The 19,133-nt window shown below is 41.0% G+C and overlaps 1 protein-coding gene across 1 annotated transcript; it reads right to left on the minus strand.

The window, feature by feature from the left end:
* Positions 1-10,224: 10,224 nt before the first annotated feature.
* Positions 10,225-18,664, minus strand: LOC137908822 (leucine-rich repeat transmembrane neuronal protein 4-like). The gene is made up of 3 exons (XM_068753244.1): positions 18,661-18,664; positions 10,626-11,795; positions 10,225-10,577 (listed from the first exon to the last, which is right to left on the minus strand). The coding sequence occupies exons 1-3, from the start codon at positions 18,662-18,664 to the stop codon at positions 10,225-10,227; spliced, it is 1,527 nt and encodes a 508-aa protein (XP_068609345.1).
* Between the last annotated feature and the right edge of the window lie 469 nt (positions 18,665-19,133).

A 19,133-nucleotide genomic window follows, 5' to 3' on the forward strand; every position in this document is an offset into this window, starting at 1 on the left:
ACTTTGTTTTAACTCCATAGATTTTGCTTTCATTTTAAAGACTTCGAGGCAATATTTATTTTTTATTTACTTTTTGCAATAGTGGAGTTGCATTGCCCAAGAATGGGTAATATGTATCACATACGGTATTAAACAAACGCATGAGCGTTGAGCCAATAGCAGTGGATGCTACTGTTTATCAGTATATGGTAATTCTTTCAACAAATAGCATTTGACTAGCTTAGCTCTTCAAATATTGAAATGGCTTCCACAGAGTGAACCTTTCTGCACCTGTCTGAAATATTTATATTAAGTGTCAATAGCACTTGGTGTAGGGACTGTAGGCTAATGCAGATGTGCAAACTTGAGATGACTTGATGGAAATATGGCCATTTCATTGCCACATCTACTAGCATTTAGTGAAGCTTCATTTAATGTCAAGTCTGGTAGCTTAGGACATAACACTTTCCTATATCTTCTGTATTTCATGTATATATATATATAAAGCACCCATACAGTGTAAATGCAACATATTAAACCGGATATCTGCTCAATGTCCATGTCTACAGAAGTATTGATTTTGGCATGATGTGGGGTCTGGATTGACTCGCCATGTGGTTCTCCATAGTGTGAGTAAGCCCACGAGTAACAATTTATAGAACACATACGAAAGAGAATACTGCTACTCAGCCAGCCTGTTGCTCATCATCATGCCCCCCAGACATGACAAAATAAATAGTCAAATCCTGAGCCTGATGGAAATTTGACTGCTTTTACCTCAAAATGATGTAAATGTTTTGGCTTTTTTTTATTTTCCGACTGATGGATTTTGAAAATAAAAGTAATACTTTTCACGATCCAGATGCTCAGGCTGGTTTTGCACTTTTCCTCGTTATTATTTGTATGATATTTTTATGATCATCATCATCATCATCACCTGCGATTTTGTTAACACTTTGAGAGCGAATCAATGAAATCAGAGGTGGGGTCCCAGGCGCTACGTTGTCTCTGCCAGCTCAATCAACCACACGCCAATCCATTTCCAGTTTAGTCAATGCTTAGCTAACTCAGTTCGTAAGAGACATTACATGTTACCGAAAGTGTCCATTGCTTACATGGAGCACGCTGCATAGCGTGGATACGGATACTGTATGAGTCATTTGAGCGTTTTAATAGTCACTTTTTCTTCCCTTCCCTTTCTCCTGTCCTGGGGAGTCATTCTGCTTTTGACAGCAAACATGAAAAATGTGGACTTCTGTGTTGGAGCATGCATTTTTATCATTGTTTTAGCAGCTTGGAAATGTAAGGCCAGAATACTATTGTGAAGCTGTGGAGGAATGGAAGTCATCAATCATAAAAGCGCCACATGTTCCTGTGGAGGAAGACAACCTCCACCCGGGCGGATGCAGTGAGGCCGCGAGTGGGATGCTGAAGGTTGACAGAGTCAGGTAATTAACCAAAAATAATATGTGCTTGACACAGCGGCGGAAAGGGCTTCAAAAGGAATGGGAGACACAACAGAATGGAAATCTCCCAGAATACACTAGCTGGGGAGATGAAGGTTACTTTGTAGACTGGTATGAGTGGATGCAGCACATGCAGTCAGACTGCGCTGACTCCTACACCGTAGAGAAGGATCAAACTTGGAAGCCATGGGACATTTCATTAGATTTTCAACATCAATGTATTTCCGGCACCCACACACATTCCTGTCAGCTCTTTATTTATATAGCTGCAGTGCAGGAATTTTAGTGTCTGATTGCTTTGTATTTTTTTTTTTTCATGTGTGATACGACTCCTCTTTGGCTGCTGTAACTTGTAAAAATGTCAGGAACGGCACCCACGTGTCACCCTTTGATTTAAATCATGCATGAAACGCTAGCTGTTTGAATGCAACATGAATCTGAAGGTGGGAGATCATTCTGTAATTCTAATTCCATTGAAAATCCTCCAGTAGCTCAAGAAATAGATCAAAAGGCTGAGAGGAAGCCCAAATATTTGCATGGCTGTATCTACCAGGCATTGATATACCTACAATATTGAGCAGGATTTCCAAACTCCTATAAAGTCTATGTATGCAGCAGAAATATTCTTTTGAGACAAGTTGAACAATTTCAATAGATCATTAGTGTGTGTCCTGCAGTTTCAGTATTGATGTGAAAACTAATTGATATTAATTCTTGTTAATTCCTTTTCTGCCTATCAACTATAGTCGTTTAATTACCTAAGTGTTCCAACGCTGCAATAATACACAATAGACAGTGGCAGCAATTATAATGAGTCTAGCACTAAAAGGGGATTTAACAGCAGCGGTGTCGAGCAGCTCCTGTAGTGGCACTCTGTCAGTGAATTGAGTTCTACATGTGTTTTCATCTTGGGTGTAATTGTCAAAGTTGGATGGTTATCAAAGGTTTCTGACACAATTTTGATTAAAAGTGTCCAAGGACACACACACACACACACACACACACACACACCAACCCCACTGCAGTTCTGATCTGACCTCAGAGGATAACATGCCAATCTGCCGGGCCTTGCCTCTGACTTATTATCTTACTTCCAAAAAAGCTTTTGAGTCCTCACCGATCAGAGGATGGACAGCTGTCCACGAACAATGGTTTGTCTGTCTTTGTGGATGGATGCCTGCCAATCTAGCTGTCGAGCCTGGACGAATGCCTGATTTCCCCGGCTTTCTAACTGCCTCTCCTGTCCTGCCTGTCGGCCACTCACATCCTGTTGAACGCTCTCTGCCAGGTTCACTCGCCTACCTGTCTTACCCAGCTCCCCCCCCCCCCCCCCCCCCGAATGTCAGTCTGTCTCTTCTGCCTGTTGAATCTGCTTGGCAGGATGACTTTCATGTTGTCAGCGTCAGTAAATGCACTTATACCTCAGGAGCTCTGAGAGAGTACAGACAATTTCTTGGATTTAATACACTACATATTTAAATTCCATTCAAAAACCTAAGAAGTATTCAACTCGTATGGTGTTACTCTACTTGATCTTTTAAGGTTGACCTCTCACCTATGATTGGGTCGTCGACGCACACAGATGGCCCTCTCTTAACGATGTACTCGTTTAACGACGACTCAAAGTTCCGACAGGCTTTTTGGAAATGTAAATATACAGAACATAATTTGTTGCGTAAAATTCTAACACTGCCACACTGCAAAGCATTTTTGCAAACCCAGAATTAATTAACACCCTTCATCTGACTATGGACATGCATACCTTGGTCTGTCAGTGAATAGATATGTGGTGATCTCACATATATGTATGCAGTGTGACCACTGCATAACATCCATTTACACGAATGACCAAACTGACATTTTCACCTCTTAACAGGAACAAGAAAACAATTCAAGGAAATGTCAATCATGCATGCTGTGTTTACACCCATGCAGCGCTGGGAAAAGGGTTGATCCTGAACACATCTGAGGGCCTGCAACCAGGCTACCATGCAGAGATGACTCAGGGGTTTAAAGCCATTAGTCCATTGTGGGTAAAAAAAACCCAAAAAGAAAACAATCAGTTACACACATGAATCCATAACTGTGACTGGAGGAATGTTTTTTTCTTTTTTCTTTAATTTGGTTAATAGCAGGATCTTGGAAAAACTAATTCTTTGATTGTCATGAAAATTGATGAAAGGGACAAGTGTTTGTGTCGGTAAGACACCAAATACATTTTTGAGCAGTTCTGTATCACACGGCAGATGCAGGATTTATGTTTCACTTACAATGAATAGTAGTAATACTAATAGTAAAAGGAAGAAAATACAGGCGCGTAGCGCACCCTCAAACATCCCATGGGTTATGAGTATTGATGAAGCAGAAAACCGGCATACTATGTATGCACAAGAATATTCTGAGATCAGTGTAATGGAGATTTATGATATCATAGGGGAATGAACTATTCATCTTTAACATGCGTAATTTGTGTGTGTCCTCTAAGGAAGCTTCTACTTCTTCCCATTTTCTAACTAGTTAAACAGATTAATGTGAAAGCACTACTGCAAGAGACATAAATACTAGTTGGAATATATTTTACTTGCTCTTTAGTAAGGAAAATACTCTAAAATAGGATTAAACAAAAAATCTCAAATCCCTTTGGAGACAGAGATTTCTGGTCTTTTTCACTTTTAATTCTCCATCCACCCACGGACAACTACAAAGCGAGGGCCTTTACCCTCTCTTTTCGGAGCGAGTTCCTCTTAATTACATCAGTTAGTTGATTAGGACTAGCTTTAAAATTATAAACCTGCTCTTCCATGCAGTAATGCTTTTGGAGCTCAGTTCCTTGAAATATGCTATCTTTAATTTAAAGCAAGTTCCTTGACGCGAGGCCCCAGGAACCCTATTAAATAAAAATATATTGACTTTATAAAGCTGAGGATACTTTCTTCTGACAGCAGTGTTATTTGAGGATGACAGGCTAATTACGTTAGACTCTATGTCGATTTGATGAATCATGCAGCATTTATTATTTTTTGGGGGGGGAGGGTGAACAAGTCTGCACGGCTTCAGTAGGAGTGTTTTATTGAACAGTCAGTGTTTTCAAGATAAAAAAAAAAGGAAAAAACTGCTTATTTAAACACCCAGAGCAGAGATCATCTTGTGGCTCATCAGATGCGAAAGAGGTACTGCAGCGGGTACTCAGTGGCGTATTCAGATGCAGATCCACAAATGAGTCATCCTCCTCTTCCCTCACACTGGATGATCTGCAGGCATTTGAATTTAGTGACTAATGAGCAAAGTGATGGAGAGACTCTCCACCTCTACTGAAAAGAATCAAAATGATCCCAAAAGATGTATTGGGCCAGATCCACACTCATATCCTCTGACGTTTCTTTTTAATATATGTGGCTGTGATGCCTTTAATGTGACAGAAACCGCAAATAGTGGTAAATATATTTCTGATGAGGTGTCCTAAAATTAATGCAACTTTAGTTCCAGTACATAGTTTATAACTTTTTTATTGGGTGATTCTGTCTTTTTTTTTCTGAAAACAATAAAAAAAAAAACGTTCTAGTTCAACAACCAGCATCACTCCTTTTTCATTTCAGACAACAATGATCATCTTGAAGGAGATGATTCATTCTGAAATTTTTATTATTGTGCTGGTAAGTTGTTGTTTTAAAGTAAAGCTTTTAGGAAGAACTAGCTTGACAGGATGATGTTATGTGCTTGGAACAACTCTGCCACATTGCTTCTCTAGCAAGTAGGTTTTCACATGCAGTAATAAATGTAGTGGAATAAAATATGAGCGTTAGGAAACATTACTGAGCGCTGTTAACTAAACAAGCATTGGAAGACATCCGGACTCTGTTTATTACTCCAAATTCAGAATAAATAGCCTAATACTTTAGAAGCTGATGCAATATAGTCTGTTTTTCTCATCCATATGGAGCAGGTGGAAAGAAAACACTGTGTAATTCCATATAGCTTGTGTCAGTGGGTTATGAAACAGGTCAGAGGTTGCAATAAAAATAAAGAAAAAGAGACTATGTGAAGGAAACTATACAAAGATTTCAGAATTTTACTTTGACATTGAACAAGAAAATAAAAATAATTATTTCATAAGTATAGGTACAAATTAGGTACACTGGACGAAACTATAAAACAAAATTGGGAATGAGTTGGAATATGAGGCAGCGGATCAGGAAGCTCAGTTAATGATTCACTTGGGTTTCATTGAGAAAATGTGAAGAAAAGAAAAATAGGGTTTTCCCAGATAGTGTAATTGTTATATGTTGATACTCTAACAGCAGGAGTATGAAACCAGCATATGAAACCGACAGGATTGGTTGATGAGAGCAATGGTCTCTCTTGCACTGTGCATGTTTTAAAGTCAACCACATGGTTAATTGTCAGTCCAAGACACTGGGATCTGGAAGTTCAACCTCCCCACTGCATTACAGATCGCTTACATGGCCCTGGCTTGCCTCCCAGTATTTGTTAGCAATTTGTTTTCAGAGCAATTAGCAATCTGATTTCATGACCTTGGCCTGCAGAGTGCAAGAGAGAGCAACCGTAAGAGGGGGAATCTGCTCATACCATAACACAATACTGGTGCAGAACACATCATGTTAACCTGTGCATGTTTGTTTTTTATTACTTGAATTTTAGATCATTCAGTTTTGCCTAATAAATTATGAAACCACTACATCAAAGCTTGCAATAAAGCTTTAAATAATAACACTTTAAAAAAAGTTGTACTTTACACAGTTCAATCGACAACTTACTATTCTAAAATGTATATTATAAGCAGAACATATTTTAGTTTTGGCATCCAGGCCTTGAATTCATCACTCCCCACATATACAATATACATAGAGATAACGGGGAGTTTGACAATTCGGGAGTTCACTCATCTGGAAAAAATGGTTATGGTCAACTTGATAAAATGACCTGTGTCTAATTCAGTAAAGGCTGGGTTAGATGTAGGAATTGGAGTAGCTCTACTAGGTGGCTGGCAAAGCAAGACTGGAAAATCATCAAAATCATCAAAATCCTCATCAAAGACTAGGATTTAAGCCACTTTGTTTCCGCTGATAAAAGGAGCGTGTCAACATACTTCATGCAAGTCAGTCTCTGACCACCAAGGGGCACGGTACAGTAAATGAGAGGATAAGAACAAAAGGTGGCGGAGGCCAAGGGATGGTTGTAAGTTTGCTGAACACATTAAAATTGAGTTAAGCAAAAGGAGAGCAGAGAAGAGAAGGGAAAAAGGAGTGTGCTCAATAAAATAGGAAATAATGAAAAAAGGATGTCAGGTGAAGAATAAAAGGCCATGACTGGTGCAGATATATTAGAGGTACCGCTGGAATGGAGCAGATCAAAGCAAGACAGAAATGCAATGATTTGAAATAATCCTTTTTGTGTGGAGGGTAAAGGGACGCAACAATAAGGATGGCACCATCTTCAGGCAATTCACCAAGAGGGTTTCCAAGCTCACATTCACGTCTGGCGAAGGAGTCCAGGGTGAGTTATAGCGACGGCACAAAATCTGAATGAAAGACATGGTTTGAGTGATTCAGGAAGAAGGAGCAATTCACATTCAGCAGAAAATGGCAGACCTGAGTCGCTATGGCCTCAAGCCTGTGGAGAGCGCAGAGCTGCGTGGCGGGCAGAGTGCAGCACGTACTGCTGCATTCTGCCGAGTGATTTATGTTCGTGCAAGTGCACCAAAATGTAGAAACAAGATCGGAGCACGTTCTGAGATGAACTCGTGACTTGGCGGACTGCTGAGTGATCGTCCTCGTCTCGGCTGTGCAATGTATTAAGAGACGGGGCCAGATAAGACTGGAGAGGATGTATTTTCAAAGAGAGCTCAAGAAACAAAATGGAGAATAGTGTGAGGGTAAAAATGAAGCTTGTGAAAACACCACAGTGAATGTGACAAGGAGTGCAAGGATCACACTCAGTTATCTGCCATGGCTTCAATATGGCTCCATAACATGGCATAAGCTGTAAGGGTTTGGAACCCCGAGGCCAAAACGCCACAAATACGGGGGTCATTACGGATGAGTTAATTAACAGCTTGCAGAAAACAGGGAATGCAGGGGATTTTAATTGTTATCTTAAATATAGAACCTTCCTGTAAATATGATATTCATTAGATTCCATATTTCCATCTCTGTCTGCATTTTTTTTATTTAACTTATGATATTTTGATTAACTTTATAGTAATGAAGACATTTCACCATCTTCAGATAAATGTGTTCAGCTAATGGCCTGTTTCATTACCTGTGCGTGCTGGCTTCCTGTCGGTGTGGGTTATGTAAGCAGATGGAGAATATCAGAATTGGTGATCAGATTGATATTCATGAGAGCAATAAATGTATAGACTTAAGCTCTCCATATGGAGCCCTGCAGCATTGGATATATCCTATTTGTGCTTTGCTGTTTAACATTGATTGATGCAACTCTCCCTTTATTTAGTTGTAGTCTATTCCTGTTAGTTTAAATTATAGAACCGTTTCATCCTGCCTGTTTAAATTCATGCTCAGTGAGACATTAATATTTCACATGAGACTTTTATTCTTACATTCTTCTGACTTTGTTGTACGGTGCCCTGGGCCGTGAGACTGTGACATACTTCTTGTGGGGGTCCGTCAGAGTAGGAATGGATCAAGTCATCACATAAAGTTCACCTTTAGGACTCTCTGGACAATATAGTTCTGTTCCAATTCTATGCAAGTGTTCAAACAGGTTAAACCTACTTGCACTGGGTATCATGCGTGAAATTGGAAAGGAAGAAAATATTTTTTACGTCTTCTAATAGGAAGTACTGAAAGGCCATTGATGCAGATTTTTGTGATTTATTCCCACCTGTTTTGATGGCATTCCCTACCTTCTACACTCCATTGTTTCAGGGTGTCATCAGTGAAGGTAGGCAAACAATGGTAACATTTATTAGGTGTAGGATGTTCTAGCACCATAACTTATTATCTTTATCGTTTGATTCACGCCTTCATAATATTCCTGGTCAGCTTTCTTCTGCTGTGAGTTCCTCCCATTAACTATATTATTTAAATGAAGTAATCATAAAAATGACAGGGATGGCCACAGGAACATGGGCACCTGCTTTACAGGATGATGTCTGAAACACCCCTGCAGCAAGCACTCCTCTGCAAAGGCTATTTTAGTTGATGGTTGAAAAGGCCTTAATAAAGTCATTATCAGCACAGGATACTTAAAGGCACATTTATAATGACTTATAATACAAGTCATATATTATATTATATATCATGTCTATAGCATCTGTATATTTTGTGAATAGTGCGGACCAGCGATCATATTGTTCTCGTTCTTTTGATGTTAAAATAAGATGACATTGCAGATTTTTTTTTGCACATATTTCATTCGCTTGAAGAAGCCAAAAAAGATGTTTTTAAATGAGGACAAGTCAAAAGCACGTAATTCAAATTGGTTGCTTGGCATTGTACAATAAATTGCGGCTTCTGAAAGACATTAATTAGAGCACCCTATATTGTCCCCCTCTACTTATCTGACAAAACTTCCAATAAGGTTTTACACAAAAAGAAAAAATCCCAATCAGCATAAATCAGCACTCTGAACTGAAAGGAGGCACTCAAAGCCTTTATGGGGGATGGCGGGGGAAACAACATGAAAATGGCAGCTGTGATTTGCAGTCCTTCTTTTACTGTCTATGCCAGTGTGAACAACCTGCAGGTATTACATATTATCAGGCACACTTCATGTGTACATGAAAGCCGGTTGAGCCCTGTTCTTACATATTGTTTAAACTGTTGCATTTACAATCATTCCTCCACAGAATGCCGGTCGTTAATTCCTGCCATCTAAAATCCAGGAATCAGAAGCAGTTTTAGTTGGCTGATCTTATCTTATGAAATTATCTCGAGTACATAAAAAAAGATACATTTTATTTTTATTGAATTTACTACCTGGTCATCAACATGGGCTTGACCAATCGTTTGCCGCAATCATTGATTAAATAATCAATCAACATATCCAGTGAATAGATGATACAAAATATATTTCAGCAGAAGCTTTGCTTATCTTGGATTTTTTTTTTCAGACAGCGCCAGAATAAAAGAATGAAACTGTGCCACATGTCAGGTACCCAAGAGTATAGTATCAGAAAGCGAGAAGAAAATAAGTGATTTCCCACATCGCACATTGCTTTAGACTGTGACTTACATTTTGAGGAAATACACGAGCCCGTACAGAAAACATGAGGGAAATAAAGTAATCTTGGGAAAGAGAAGGCGTTGTTCTCGAGTGGTACTGTGTCAAAAAAAATGTTTAAAGTTGTCTCGACTCAGGGGTTCTAGATAGTGACAGTGGTCTCCACTAACATCTAATGTATAGTAAATCTTCATAAATGAGCAAACACAGAATATAAAACCTATGATTATGTAAGTAAACAAGAACCTGAGTAAGCGCAGTTTGCTTATCACAAACAGCATAGTTAAAGCTCAAGATTATGGAGACTGGGTACTTTTGTGTAATGCTGCCACACAACAAACATGTGAATCTCATCAGAGATTAAGGTTTTAGTAAAAAACATCCATTTGCAAACAAGCTATATGTGCTGCTAAAAGCTATCTGCTTCATTGCGTAGTAATCCATGTGTACAGAGTATTTACAGAACTTGCTTTGTGTGGCTAAGTAATCAAGCAGCAGATTTGGCATCTATCAAAGCAGAGCAAATATATTACCTCTGGATAGCTCCCTGTGGACAGAGTGGCAATGGTGTGGGTCATACCTCGCATTCTCGTGAGCCTGAGATCGTGTACGTGCAGGGTCCGGTTCCATTGACAAGCACATCCATGGCCTCAGAATTGTTGGGCTTGTAGTCCACATAGTACTCCTGCAGTGGCGAGCTCAGCGTGCGCTCTGTCTCTCGGGCTTTCTTGCGACGTTTGCGAGCTGCTGCTGTTGAGTTCTCCTGCAACTGCTTCACGCTGCTAGGATAGCGCTTCCAAGACACGTAGATTACCAGCAGGATCATTGCAACGGAGAGAAAGAGGGCAACACTTCCAGCCACAATTTTGTGGAATGACACAGGCTCCATGTCTTGCTCAGGGGGAAGTGCCACAGGTGGTGTAACAGCTGAAAAAGTAGGGTTTCTGATAGATCCCTCTCCTCTCTTTGCAGAACCAGTAGGTGAAGCCAGAATGGCTGGGCGATGCTCAGTCAGTGCAGGGATACTGGATGGAGTTGGAGGAATATTCATGCCGAGAGTTGTAGCTGGATTCGAATAACAAACACCAAATGCATCAACAGCATCCATCACTTTCTCCCCCTGGGCTTTCTTGGGGGAGGCACAGATCATGGTTGTCTCCTTTGCGCCTCTGAAATTTCTCAGCCAAGCAACCAGAGGACAGATGGCAGGGCCACAGTCCCACACATTTCCAGCTAGGCTAATGGTAGTCAAGGAGATCCACGCATCAACAACCTCCTGGGAAACATTGGTCAGCTTGTTAGAGTCCAGATTGAGGGTCTGCAGGTTGGGCAAGCATTGGTAAACGACTGCATCCACTTCCATCAGATCGTTCCCAGACAGGTCCAGTTTCTGGATGGATGCCCAGGTCCAAGTCAAGCCCTGGTTCATTGATCGAATGCGATTCCACTGCAGGTAAAGTGCCCGCAGATTGTAGAGGCGAGGAAAGTGAGAGAAATTGATCTTTGAGAACTGGTTATGCTCCAAATGCAGCTCGGTGAGCTTGACAAGGCCTGAAAATGCATTCCGAGTGATACTGCGTAGGCGATTGTAACCAAAATCTAGGAATTCAATATTCCGGCAATCTTGGAAAAGACGCATTGGGATTGTTTTAAGAGAATTTGAGCGCATGTGCAGGCTGAGAAGCTTCCGCAGGCCCTGGAATTGTCCAGGCTGCAAGGCCTGCAATTTATTGTACGACAGGTCCAGATTACGTAAATTAGGGACCGGGTTGAAAGTGGTGTTGTGGAGCGATGTTATCTTGTTGGAACTCAGGATCAGCTCTTTGAGCCGGCGGACACCCTGAAAAGCCATTCCATCCACAGAGGCTATGTAATTGTGGTCCAAGTAGAGCCAGATGAGATGGTTGAGGCCCACAAACTGGCCTGCACGGAGACTAATGAGGCTGTTGTACCGTAAAGACAGGCCTTCACAGCCTCCTGAGAGATTCTTGGGGACATCACGAAAGGTGCTCGATTCACAGTAGACTATTTTTCCATCACAACGGCAGCTCTTTGGGCATGGGCGTTCACCTAAAGATGGATTTGCTGCGAGCCACACCTGCATCAGGAGTTGGACCACTATCCACCGACGCCGCAGAGCAGAGCCTGCATGGAGAGGAAATGGGAGAGGGGGGGAAAGAAATAAGAAAACGTTAAGTGGATAAATTAATTTCAAACATCTGAAATTGTTATTTTTTTATATATTTTTCTTTTAAAGACATGTCTGCTTAACAATGAGTGTCCGCTTTTTTTGTAGTACTTACTATTTGAAAAGATACAGTCATAAACCCTTATTTACTTATTTCTCTCAAGATACGGAGGATATATTTTCCTGAGACCTAACTTACTACCCAAGACAAGATAAGGGTCAGGAAATTTGGCAGTTTTACTGACAACTTGTGAAGAGGTATCTGCTTCTATTTTTGGATGGTTTTATTTTTATTATCAAGACAGTCCTGTTCCAAAAAAGTGAACTGTGTTATGCCTTTATCTCATATTCAGCTTAATGTATATATCCCAACAGGAAGGACAGTAATGTCTTTGATACAAAACATAAAAAAAAAAAGATTTAACTTTTTAAAACACACTCACCAACAAACAGAAGAATGAACTGCGGACATAAAATGTATTAATGTCTCCTGCTCTATCGTAAAGGAACAGATGCTTTTCTGCATCCTGCAAGGTGGCTCAGCCGTGACTCATACTTCTCCTCTCGCTTCATTCCCTCACCTTACATTTAAGAATCCTTCCTTATGTCTGTTCCCAAACCTTCCAGATTCTTCAAAAAATCACTTGCTCTTGTAGTTACGTTTTTTTTTCTACATCTTGGAGTGTCCTTCAAGAAACAGCAAATTTGTAATAAACTCGTTCATTTTCAGGTTCCAAGATGGTCACACATAAATAACACTTCCCCCTTTATTGACTCATGTTCTCCTTCCCAACACAACATATGTTTATACCAAAACCCAGTCATATCCACTTGCAAAATTGGGCTGAGCATGCCAAACCACTTATAGTACATCTTCTTCGATATAAGACTGCAGCAAATGATCTGTGCTTTCTCAGCTTTATAATGAGCACTAAAAGGCATTTCATGGGCAACATTTAGGATCAAACAAATGCATGGCTTAGATTCCATATAATTCATAGGATTTTAAAATACTCCTTGTTGATTCCATTTAGGAAATCAAAATTCAGAGTTTGAATGATAGATCTGTAAGATAAAATATATAAATTAAAGTGAGTGTAATCGCTTGAGCTTGCATGCTCTCCCCTTGTCTACGTGGCTTTTCCGGCTTCCTCCCACCACCAAAAACATCCAATTTAGGTGATTTGGTTGTGATAAATTCTCCATAGGTGTGAGTGAGTGTGAATGACTGTCTATCTATAAGTGGTCCTGCGATGGACTAGCGACGTGTCCATGATCTGCCCCGCCTCTTGCCTATAGACAGCTGTGATAGGCTCCAGCAACACCCGGGACCCAGACTTTGGAAAAAGCAGTCAAGACAATGAATAAACAAATGACTGTGTTGCATATACAAGGGAAACATAGTCAACCTTTTTACGTATCTGACTCAATTTGCTCCATCATATCTTTGCTTGTGTTCAGTCATCCCTTAAGCAACCGTGCATCATTGGCAGAGGTGGATAAGTAGTGAAAGGCAGCCTCTACTGAGCATATTAACATTCAAGAGCTGAGGGTTTTTGTTTACAATCTTGGAGGCGTTTCAGTTTAGACTTCAGCCATTTCGAGTTTGAACCAAACCAGAGCATCACAGGATCAACGGGAATGATTATTTCTGCATTTCATGGATAAAAAACAAAACAAAAAATCAATAGCAACCAAGAATTACACAACTCATCTCTGCTGGAAAAAGCAGCCACCTGCATTTAATATTGTGTCCTTCCTGTGGATAAACGACAACAAGTTCATGAGCTCCCTTTCTTGTGTTTTGGGATTAGATGTTCTGCTTCAAGAGCTATTTAAAAAAAAAAACAGTGAACAGTAGCTTCCTGTGATATCACTCCTTGTTCTGAGGTGAGACAGAGTTGTTTAAAACCGTTCCCCTTTACAGAGCCACTAATAATCTGTCATTAAGATACATTGATTTACCCTTGAGGATGTTGTATGGAGGGGGGCGTCACTATTTTTGTGCATTTCTCACAACAATATAATTGAGCATGATCTATATTACCGTTATCGCAGTGAGATAAGAATCATTTAATATTAGCATGTAAGTGTTCCGTGCTATGATTAACTTTAAAAAAGGTATGATGTGTTGGCAGGCACCGTACTGAGTCCACAGTATTAAGGCAATCTGTGTTGACACACTGAATTTGAAATCTCTTGGCATTAATGTTAAATTCATTGACAATAGGACAATAAGAGTGATTTCAGTTCTAAAATGTCTTTCTTAATCTTTGCAGTAATTCTTTATGATATAGCGGCTGAGAGGAATAATGCAGCATATGCTATCCAGCATAGCCATTTTGTTACTTACCAAGCATCTGTTGATCCCATATGGGTAGTGAATGGGTGTGTGTGTGTGTGTGTTTGTGCCCATCTGAGAGTGAGACTGTGAGAGACACACACACTTACTGTTTGTTTGTAAAGTAATCTTTCATCATTCCTTGCAGATGGAGGGAACCATGGAACAGCTGAGATAATTTGTGCTGGCTATTGATTATAGCAGCAGATACATCAATCATGTTTCTTCGCTTTGAATCCCACTATCGTCGTGCTGTCACGTACATATTGTAAACACAAAGATGGTGATCACACAATACAGCTTTTCTGAGTGCCGCCAATTTGTGCATGCCTGGTTTCTGAATGTAGTTTAATTTGCTTCACTCGTGTATGTCCAACGCTTACTATGAAAAACATCCACACACACACACACAGCGGATAACTACATTTATAGAACAAATTAAATGTTTGATGCATCATTTGTATTTTAGATGGGGTTCAGGTAATTTGGGCTGTTTAACATGAAAGTGTGTTTTCCACATTTTATGTCCCACTTGTATCAACGGAGGATGTAAAAAAAGAAAAAGAAAAGCCCCCTATTGCTTTTATTCCCCATGTGCATAATAGGCTAGCTTTATTAGAAGTGGCTCCACCACCTCTCTCAGATTTAGCCTCCTCACAAGACACCTTTCTCCCCTTACTGACACTGTATGTGGTTTAATGAGCGCTCTATGTGCTAATGTGGCTGTAAGCCACTGCCTTCCCTCCAAGTCCTCTAATCTTATTCACAAAGCAGCACGAGTCACCCTCTGAGTTGTCATTCATCGGGTTTGTCTCTCTGCTACCTCTGGCCTGATGTGCCCTTCATCATTACTGGTTGTATGATGAATTTGTTTTAATAATTTATTTTCTTTTTTTTTTGACATTTTGTATTTTTAATTTGACAAGCTTTCATTTCCTTGAACTCTGCAGTCATTAGCGTATGTTTTTGTCATGCTTGTAGTCAGAAAATCTTCTAAGCCATTTCACTTCCTTTACTGATTTTAATTACGTTTCTCTTTCTTGTTAGCTTCTGGGTAAACTTTAAAGGTCCCATATTATGAAAAACTCGCTTTTCCCATGTTTCTACACATTATTATGGAGGGTTTGGGTCATTATCAACCCATCCAGTCAATCCTACGTAGTTTTGTAATCACCTACTGAAACGCGTCTGTCAGAAATCCTTGTTTGTGTTACGTCACATTGTTAAAACGTGCACAATATGTGTGTGCACATGCATGCGCATTCATCGCATGCACGTGTGCAATGAACTTAGTTTCAGTTTTGTTTTCAGACAGAGCTGTTTGAGACAGGAGCATCTGTTTGACCAAAGACTGTCACAGATATTTCACAGTGTTTGGGAACTGTGTTAACTTGTGGAAAAAGCGTATAATATGGGATATTTAAGGAATATATATATATATATATTAGGGTCACAACACATGATGTGACTATCTTGTTCCATTGACACCTAGTCCAGTTACCTGTTTAAATCTAACAAGGTGAAAGCAGGAGTTCGTATGAATGCGTGTGTGTAATACTTAGTTATGCTGCCGACAGCCCTGCAATCCTCAGGACAAAAATATCTATTTCTGCCTCTTATCACGAACACAAAAAGAGCAAGAGCACTTTACCGTTGACCTAAAATAAAACCAACTGTAGCTTCATAACTTGACAACCGCTCTCACTAACTGGTGCACTTTGAGCACACACAAGTGGCTCATTGCTATTTGCTTCATGTCATTGACTAAATGTTACCAGCCTCAGTCAGCCCTGACTGCACACAGAGGCCGGATGGCAGCCCAACCCCACATGGGAAGGATGTCCCCAGACATTTCAACAGGAGCTGGAAAACACTGTCCTGGTGTGCCCATCATGTGTTTGTACTAGATAGGGAGAATATATGGATAAGTACTGCAAGGAGAATTGCACACCAGTGACATGCAGTCAGGGGAGGCAGGTAAGGCTGTGCCTCACCTGATGCATGCAAAGAAAATGAAAATGAATTTTCAAGCTACTCTGTCGGGTTCATGATGACGTGCCTCATCGCACATCACTGTTTCTTTCTGTAAATATATATATATATATATATATTTGTGGGTCACGGGTGTTGTTGGCAGAGGCGGGGTACACATTGGATGCAGCACCAGAACATATAAGCAGCGCACAGTTACTCTGTGTGGGTAATAAACAGTAAACAGGAGACAGCTCCTCCGGTTTGTCCTTATTTCTCAGTGACACATTGCTAATGGAAATTCTTCTCCAGGTACCAGGGTTCAATAGAAACCGGGTTGTAACCTCATATGTTACAGTAAGGACTGTGCCTTGTTCCTCTACTCTACTATATCACACTGGGTACCCAGCAAAGCACCTAAATCCTGTCCATGTTACCCAGTTTTCCTCTGATGACAACTCATCAGCTCTAAAAAATATAATGGGATGACATGGGGATATTTGTTTTCTTCCAAAACCATATTTGAGTTTTACATACTGAGAATGAGATAAAAGTGAGGTTATTTTTACCACTTTACCACAAATACACAGGCGTTACTGGGGAACCACTCCATGGTGCACTCAGAATCATGGACAGGATGAGCAGAGACTGCCTAATGGACACGGAATCCCCAAAGCATCTTGAGCTATTGTTTTTTTTTTCTTAAACAGAAACAAATGTAAATAGTGAAAGCCAAGCTATTGCCCTCAAAGGCACATTTCGCCTGACATTTCAACAATGCCTGTTGGGTGTTGTACAGCCAACAGGAGGTAGTCTGTTTCTTATACTGAGATACTGTGAATTTGAGATGAGCCAATAGGAATGGCTTTACACCCACTCCATTGTATCTGTTTTTCTTTTATATACTATACTTTTTTAAACAATATATTGTTTTTAAGATGTGAAGAAGGTGTGTAAAAATGTCTTTGAAGTCTCTAAATCTGTCTTGAAGTTCTGCAGCTGCATATCTGACTGTATTTTTTAGTGTCCTCACCCAACTGCTCGCTTCCTGCAAAGCAACTCTCTAAAGATATGGCCCATGAAACATAAGTGCATTGCATGCTGTTAATGAAGAGCATTATAGTCAGCTACACTGGCAGATAACTGAGATTACAGCACCATGTGATTTTCTAATAATTATGGGCAAAAGCAATATGTTGTGATTTTTTTGCACCTGGACACAAACGTCAGACATGGCACCTACCAACCTATGTTTTTGAGTCTCAGTCAGAATTGCTGTACCTCAATTATGCTCTGACTTGGGGGGGGGGGGGGGGGGGGGGGGGCAAGTCCATAAACCACACTTCTTTGATTAACCATATCTTGCTGGTGTGCAGTGGACATAAATTGCATCTGAGTCTCCCACAGCCCACACTGTCTGGCTTTGTGTCCTGTTATACCTTATATTTATGTGCTGCAGTAACCCACTGTGGGCCGATATATCATGCAGGTTCACAATTAATGGTACAGCACCACCAGTGCACTTGGCCATATGTATACCACTTAAGAATGGTTGAGGAGATTAGACTACCGCAGACAATAAATATCGGGCCCCCAAAAAAAGTAACGTTTAATTTTACTTGAGAAAAGGGGGAAATGTTACTAATTAGAAAGAGAGCGAGAGAGGAAAGGTGATGGAAGGAGAATACATGTGAGTAAATGATGGGCACCTGTAGGGATACGGGGCAAAATTATTTCATTCTATTTAGCCTTTACATATCTGACAATCAGATGCAGAAAACAGTCACAGAGATATCGTGCATGATTCAAAGAGAGTTATTGACACGCACACACACACACACACACACACACAGAGAGAGAGAGAGAAACGGCCGCATTTTTATACTCGATTTGGAGAGTTCCTCTGGGCACTAGGCGCAGATTACACCGGCATTATTGAATGAGAATAAATCTGCTAAGAAAAACCTGCACGCACGCGCACGCACACTAGAGTTTTTGGGAGGCGTTAGCGGTGAGCCGTAAATGGACAACGAGCTCCGTGCGCACAGATTAAGGACAATCAATGCGTATGCAGGGACACGCTCTATAAAGTTGACTGGCTTCCAACATGTCCCGTGATTAGCATTTCAGTCCATGTCAATGAGCCAGACAGACTAACCACAGGCACAATGGGCAGTCCTGGGCAGGCGCGCATGCATGTGTCGGAATAGCGCAGAGAAATATGAGGACAAGTAGCCAAAAAAGCATTGCAGCTCCGAGTCTCAGCACAGCAGTTCAGTCACATCCTGCAAGCTTCCACATGCACCCAAAAAGACAGCAAAGAACAAAGACCTTATTGGATTGAGTCAGTACGTTTAAAAAAAAGACGCATTTCATTCAAAGCAGGTTCGGCACCAGAGAGCCAAGTCACGTTGATGCGCGCAGGAGGAGAGATGGAGTACATTCTGAAACAACCCACGCTTTAAAAAAAATCAAGAATGAGAAGACGTTCACGGACACTCCACACTCACCCATGTCCGCGTATCTGTCAGCTCCAGCCTACAGGTTTGAATGGCTTCTTGCGCGCGACATCCGAGTCCGCGTGGAGCGCTCTCCACGGACAGGTACCGTCCTAATCCGCCCTGCGCGCTCTGCGCGCTCTGCGCGCTCTGCCCGCGCAGCCGCCGACTCCAACGCGCACCTGTCTTTCACTGGACCTGAATGCGCTATCCGGGGCAGCTCTGCGTTGACAACCCGCGCAACTGAACCCAACTCCGGATCCAACGGGTGAAAAGGGGAGAGCAGGGGATTTCAGAGCGCCTTATCCACGTCCCCGCACGGAAAGGAGTCGTTTCTTTTTTTATTTGATCTTCTTCTCTCTTTTTTCGAGTCACAGCCAAAAGGAGTACCGCAGTGTGCGCAGACAACGAAGCCACATCCAAGTCATCCACGTCATGTGGACGGAGATGCGCGAATCCTGCCACGGAACTTCAGAAACACGTTC

The sequence above is a fragment of the Brachionichthys hirsutus genome, chromosome 19, assembly GCF_040956055.1.
Source record: "Brachionichthys hirsutus isolate HB-005 chromosome 19, CSIRO-AGI_Bhir_v1, whole genome shotgun sequence".
Lineage (NCBI taxonomy): Eukaryota > Metazoa > Chordata > Actinopteri > Lophiiformes > Brachionichthyidae > Brachionichthys > Brachionichthys hirsutus.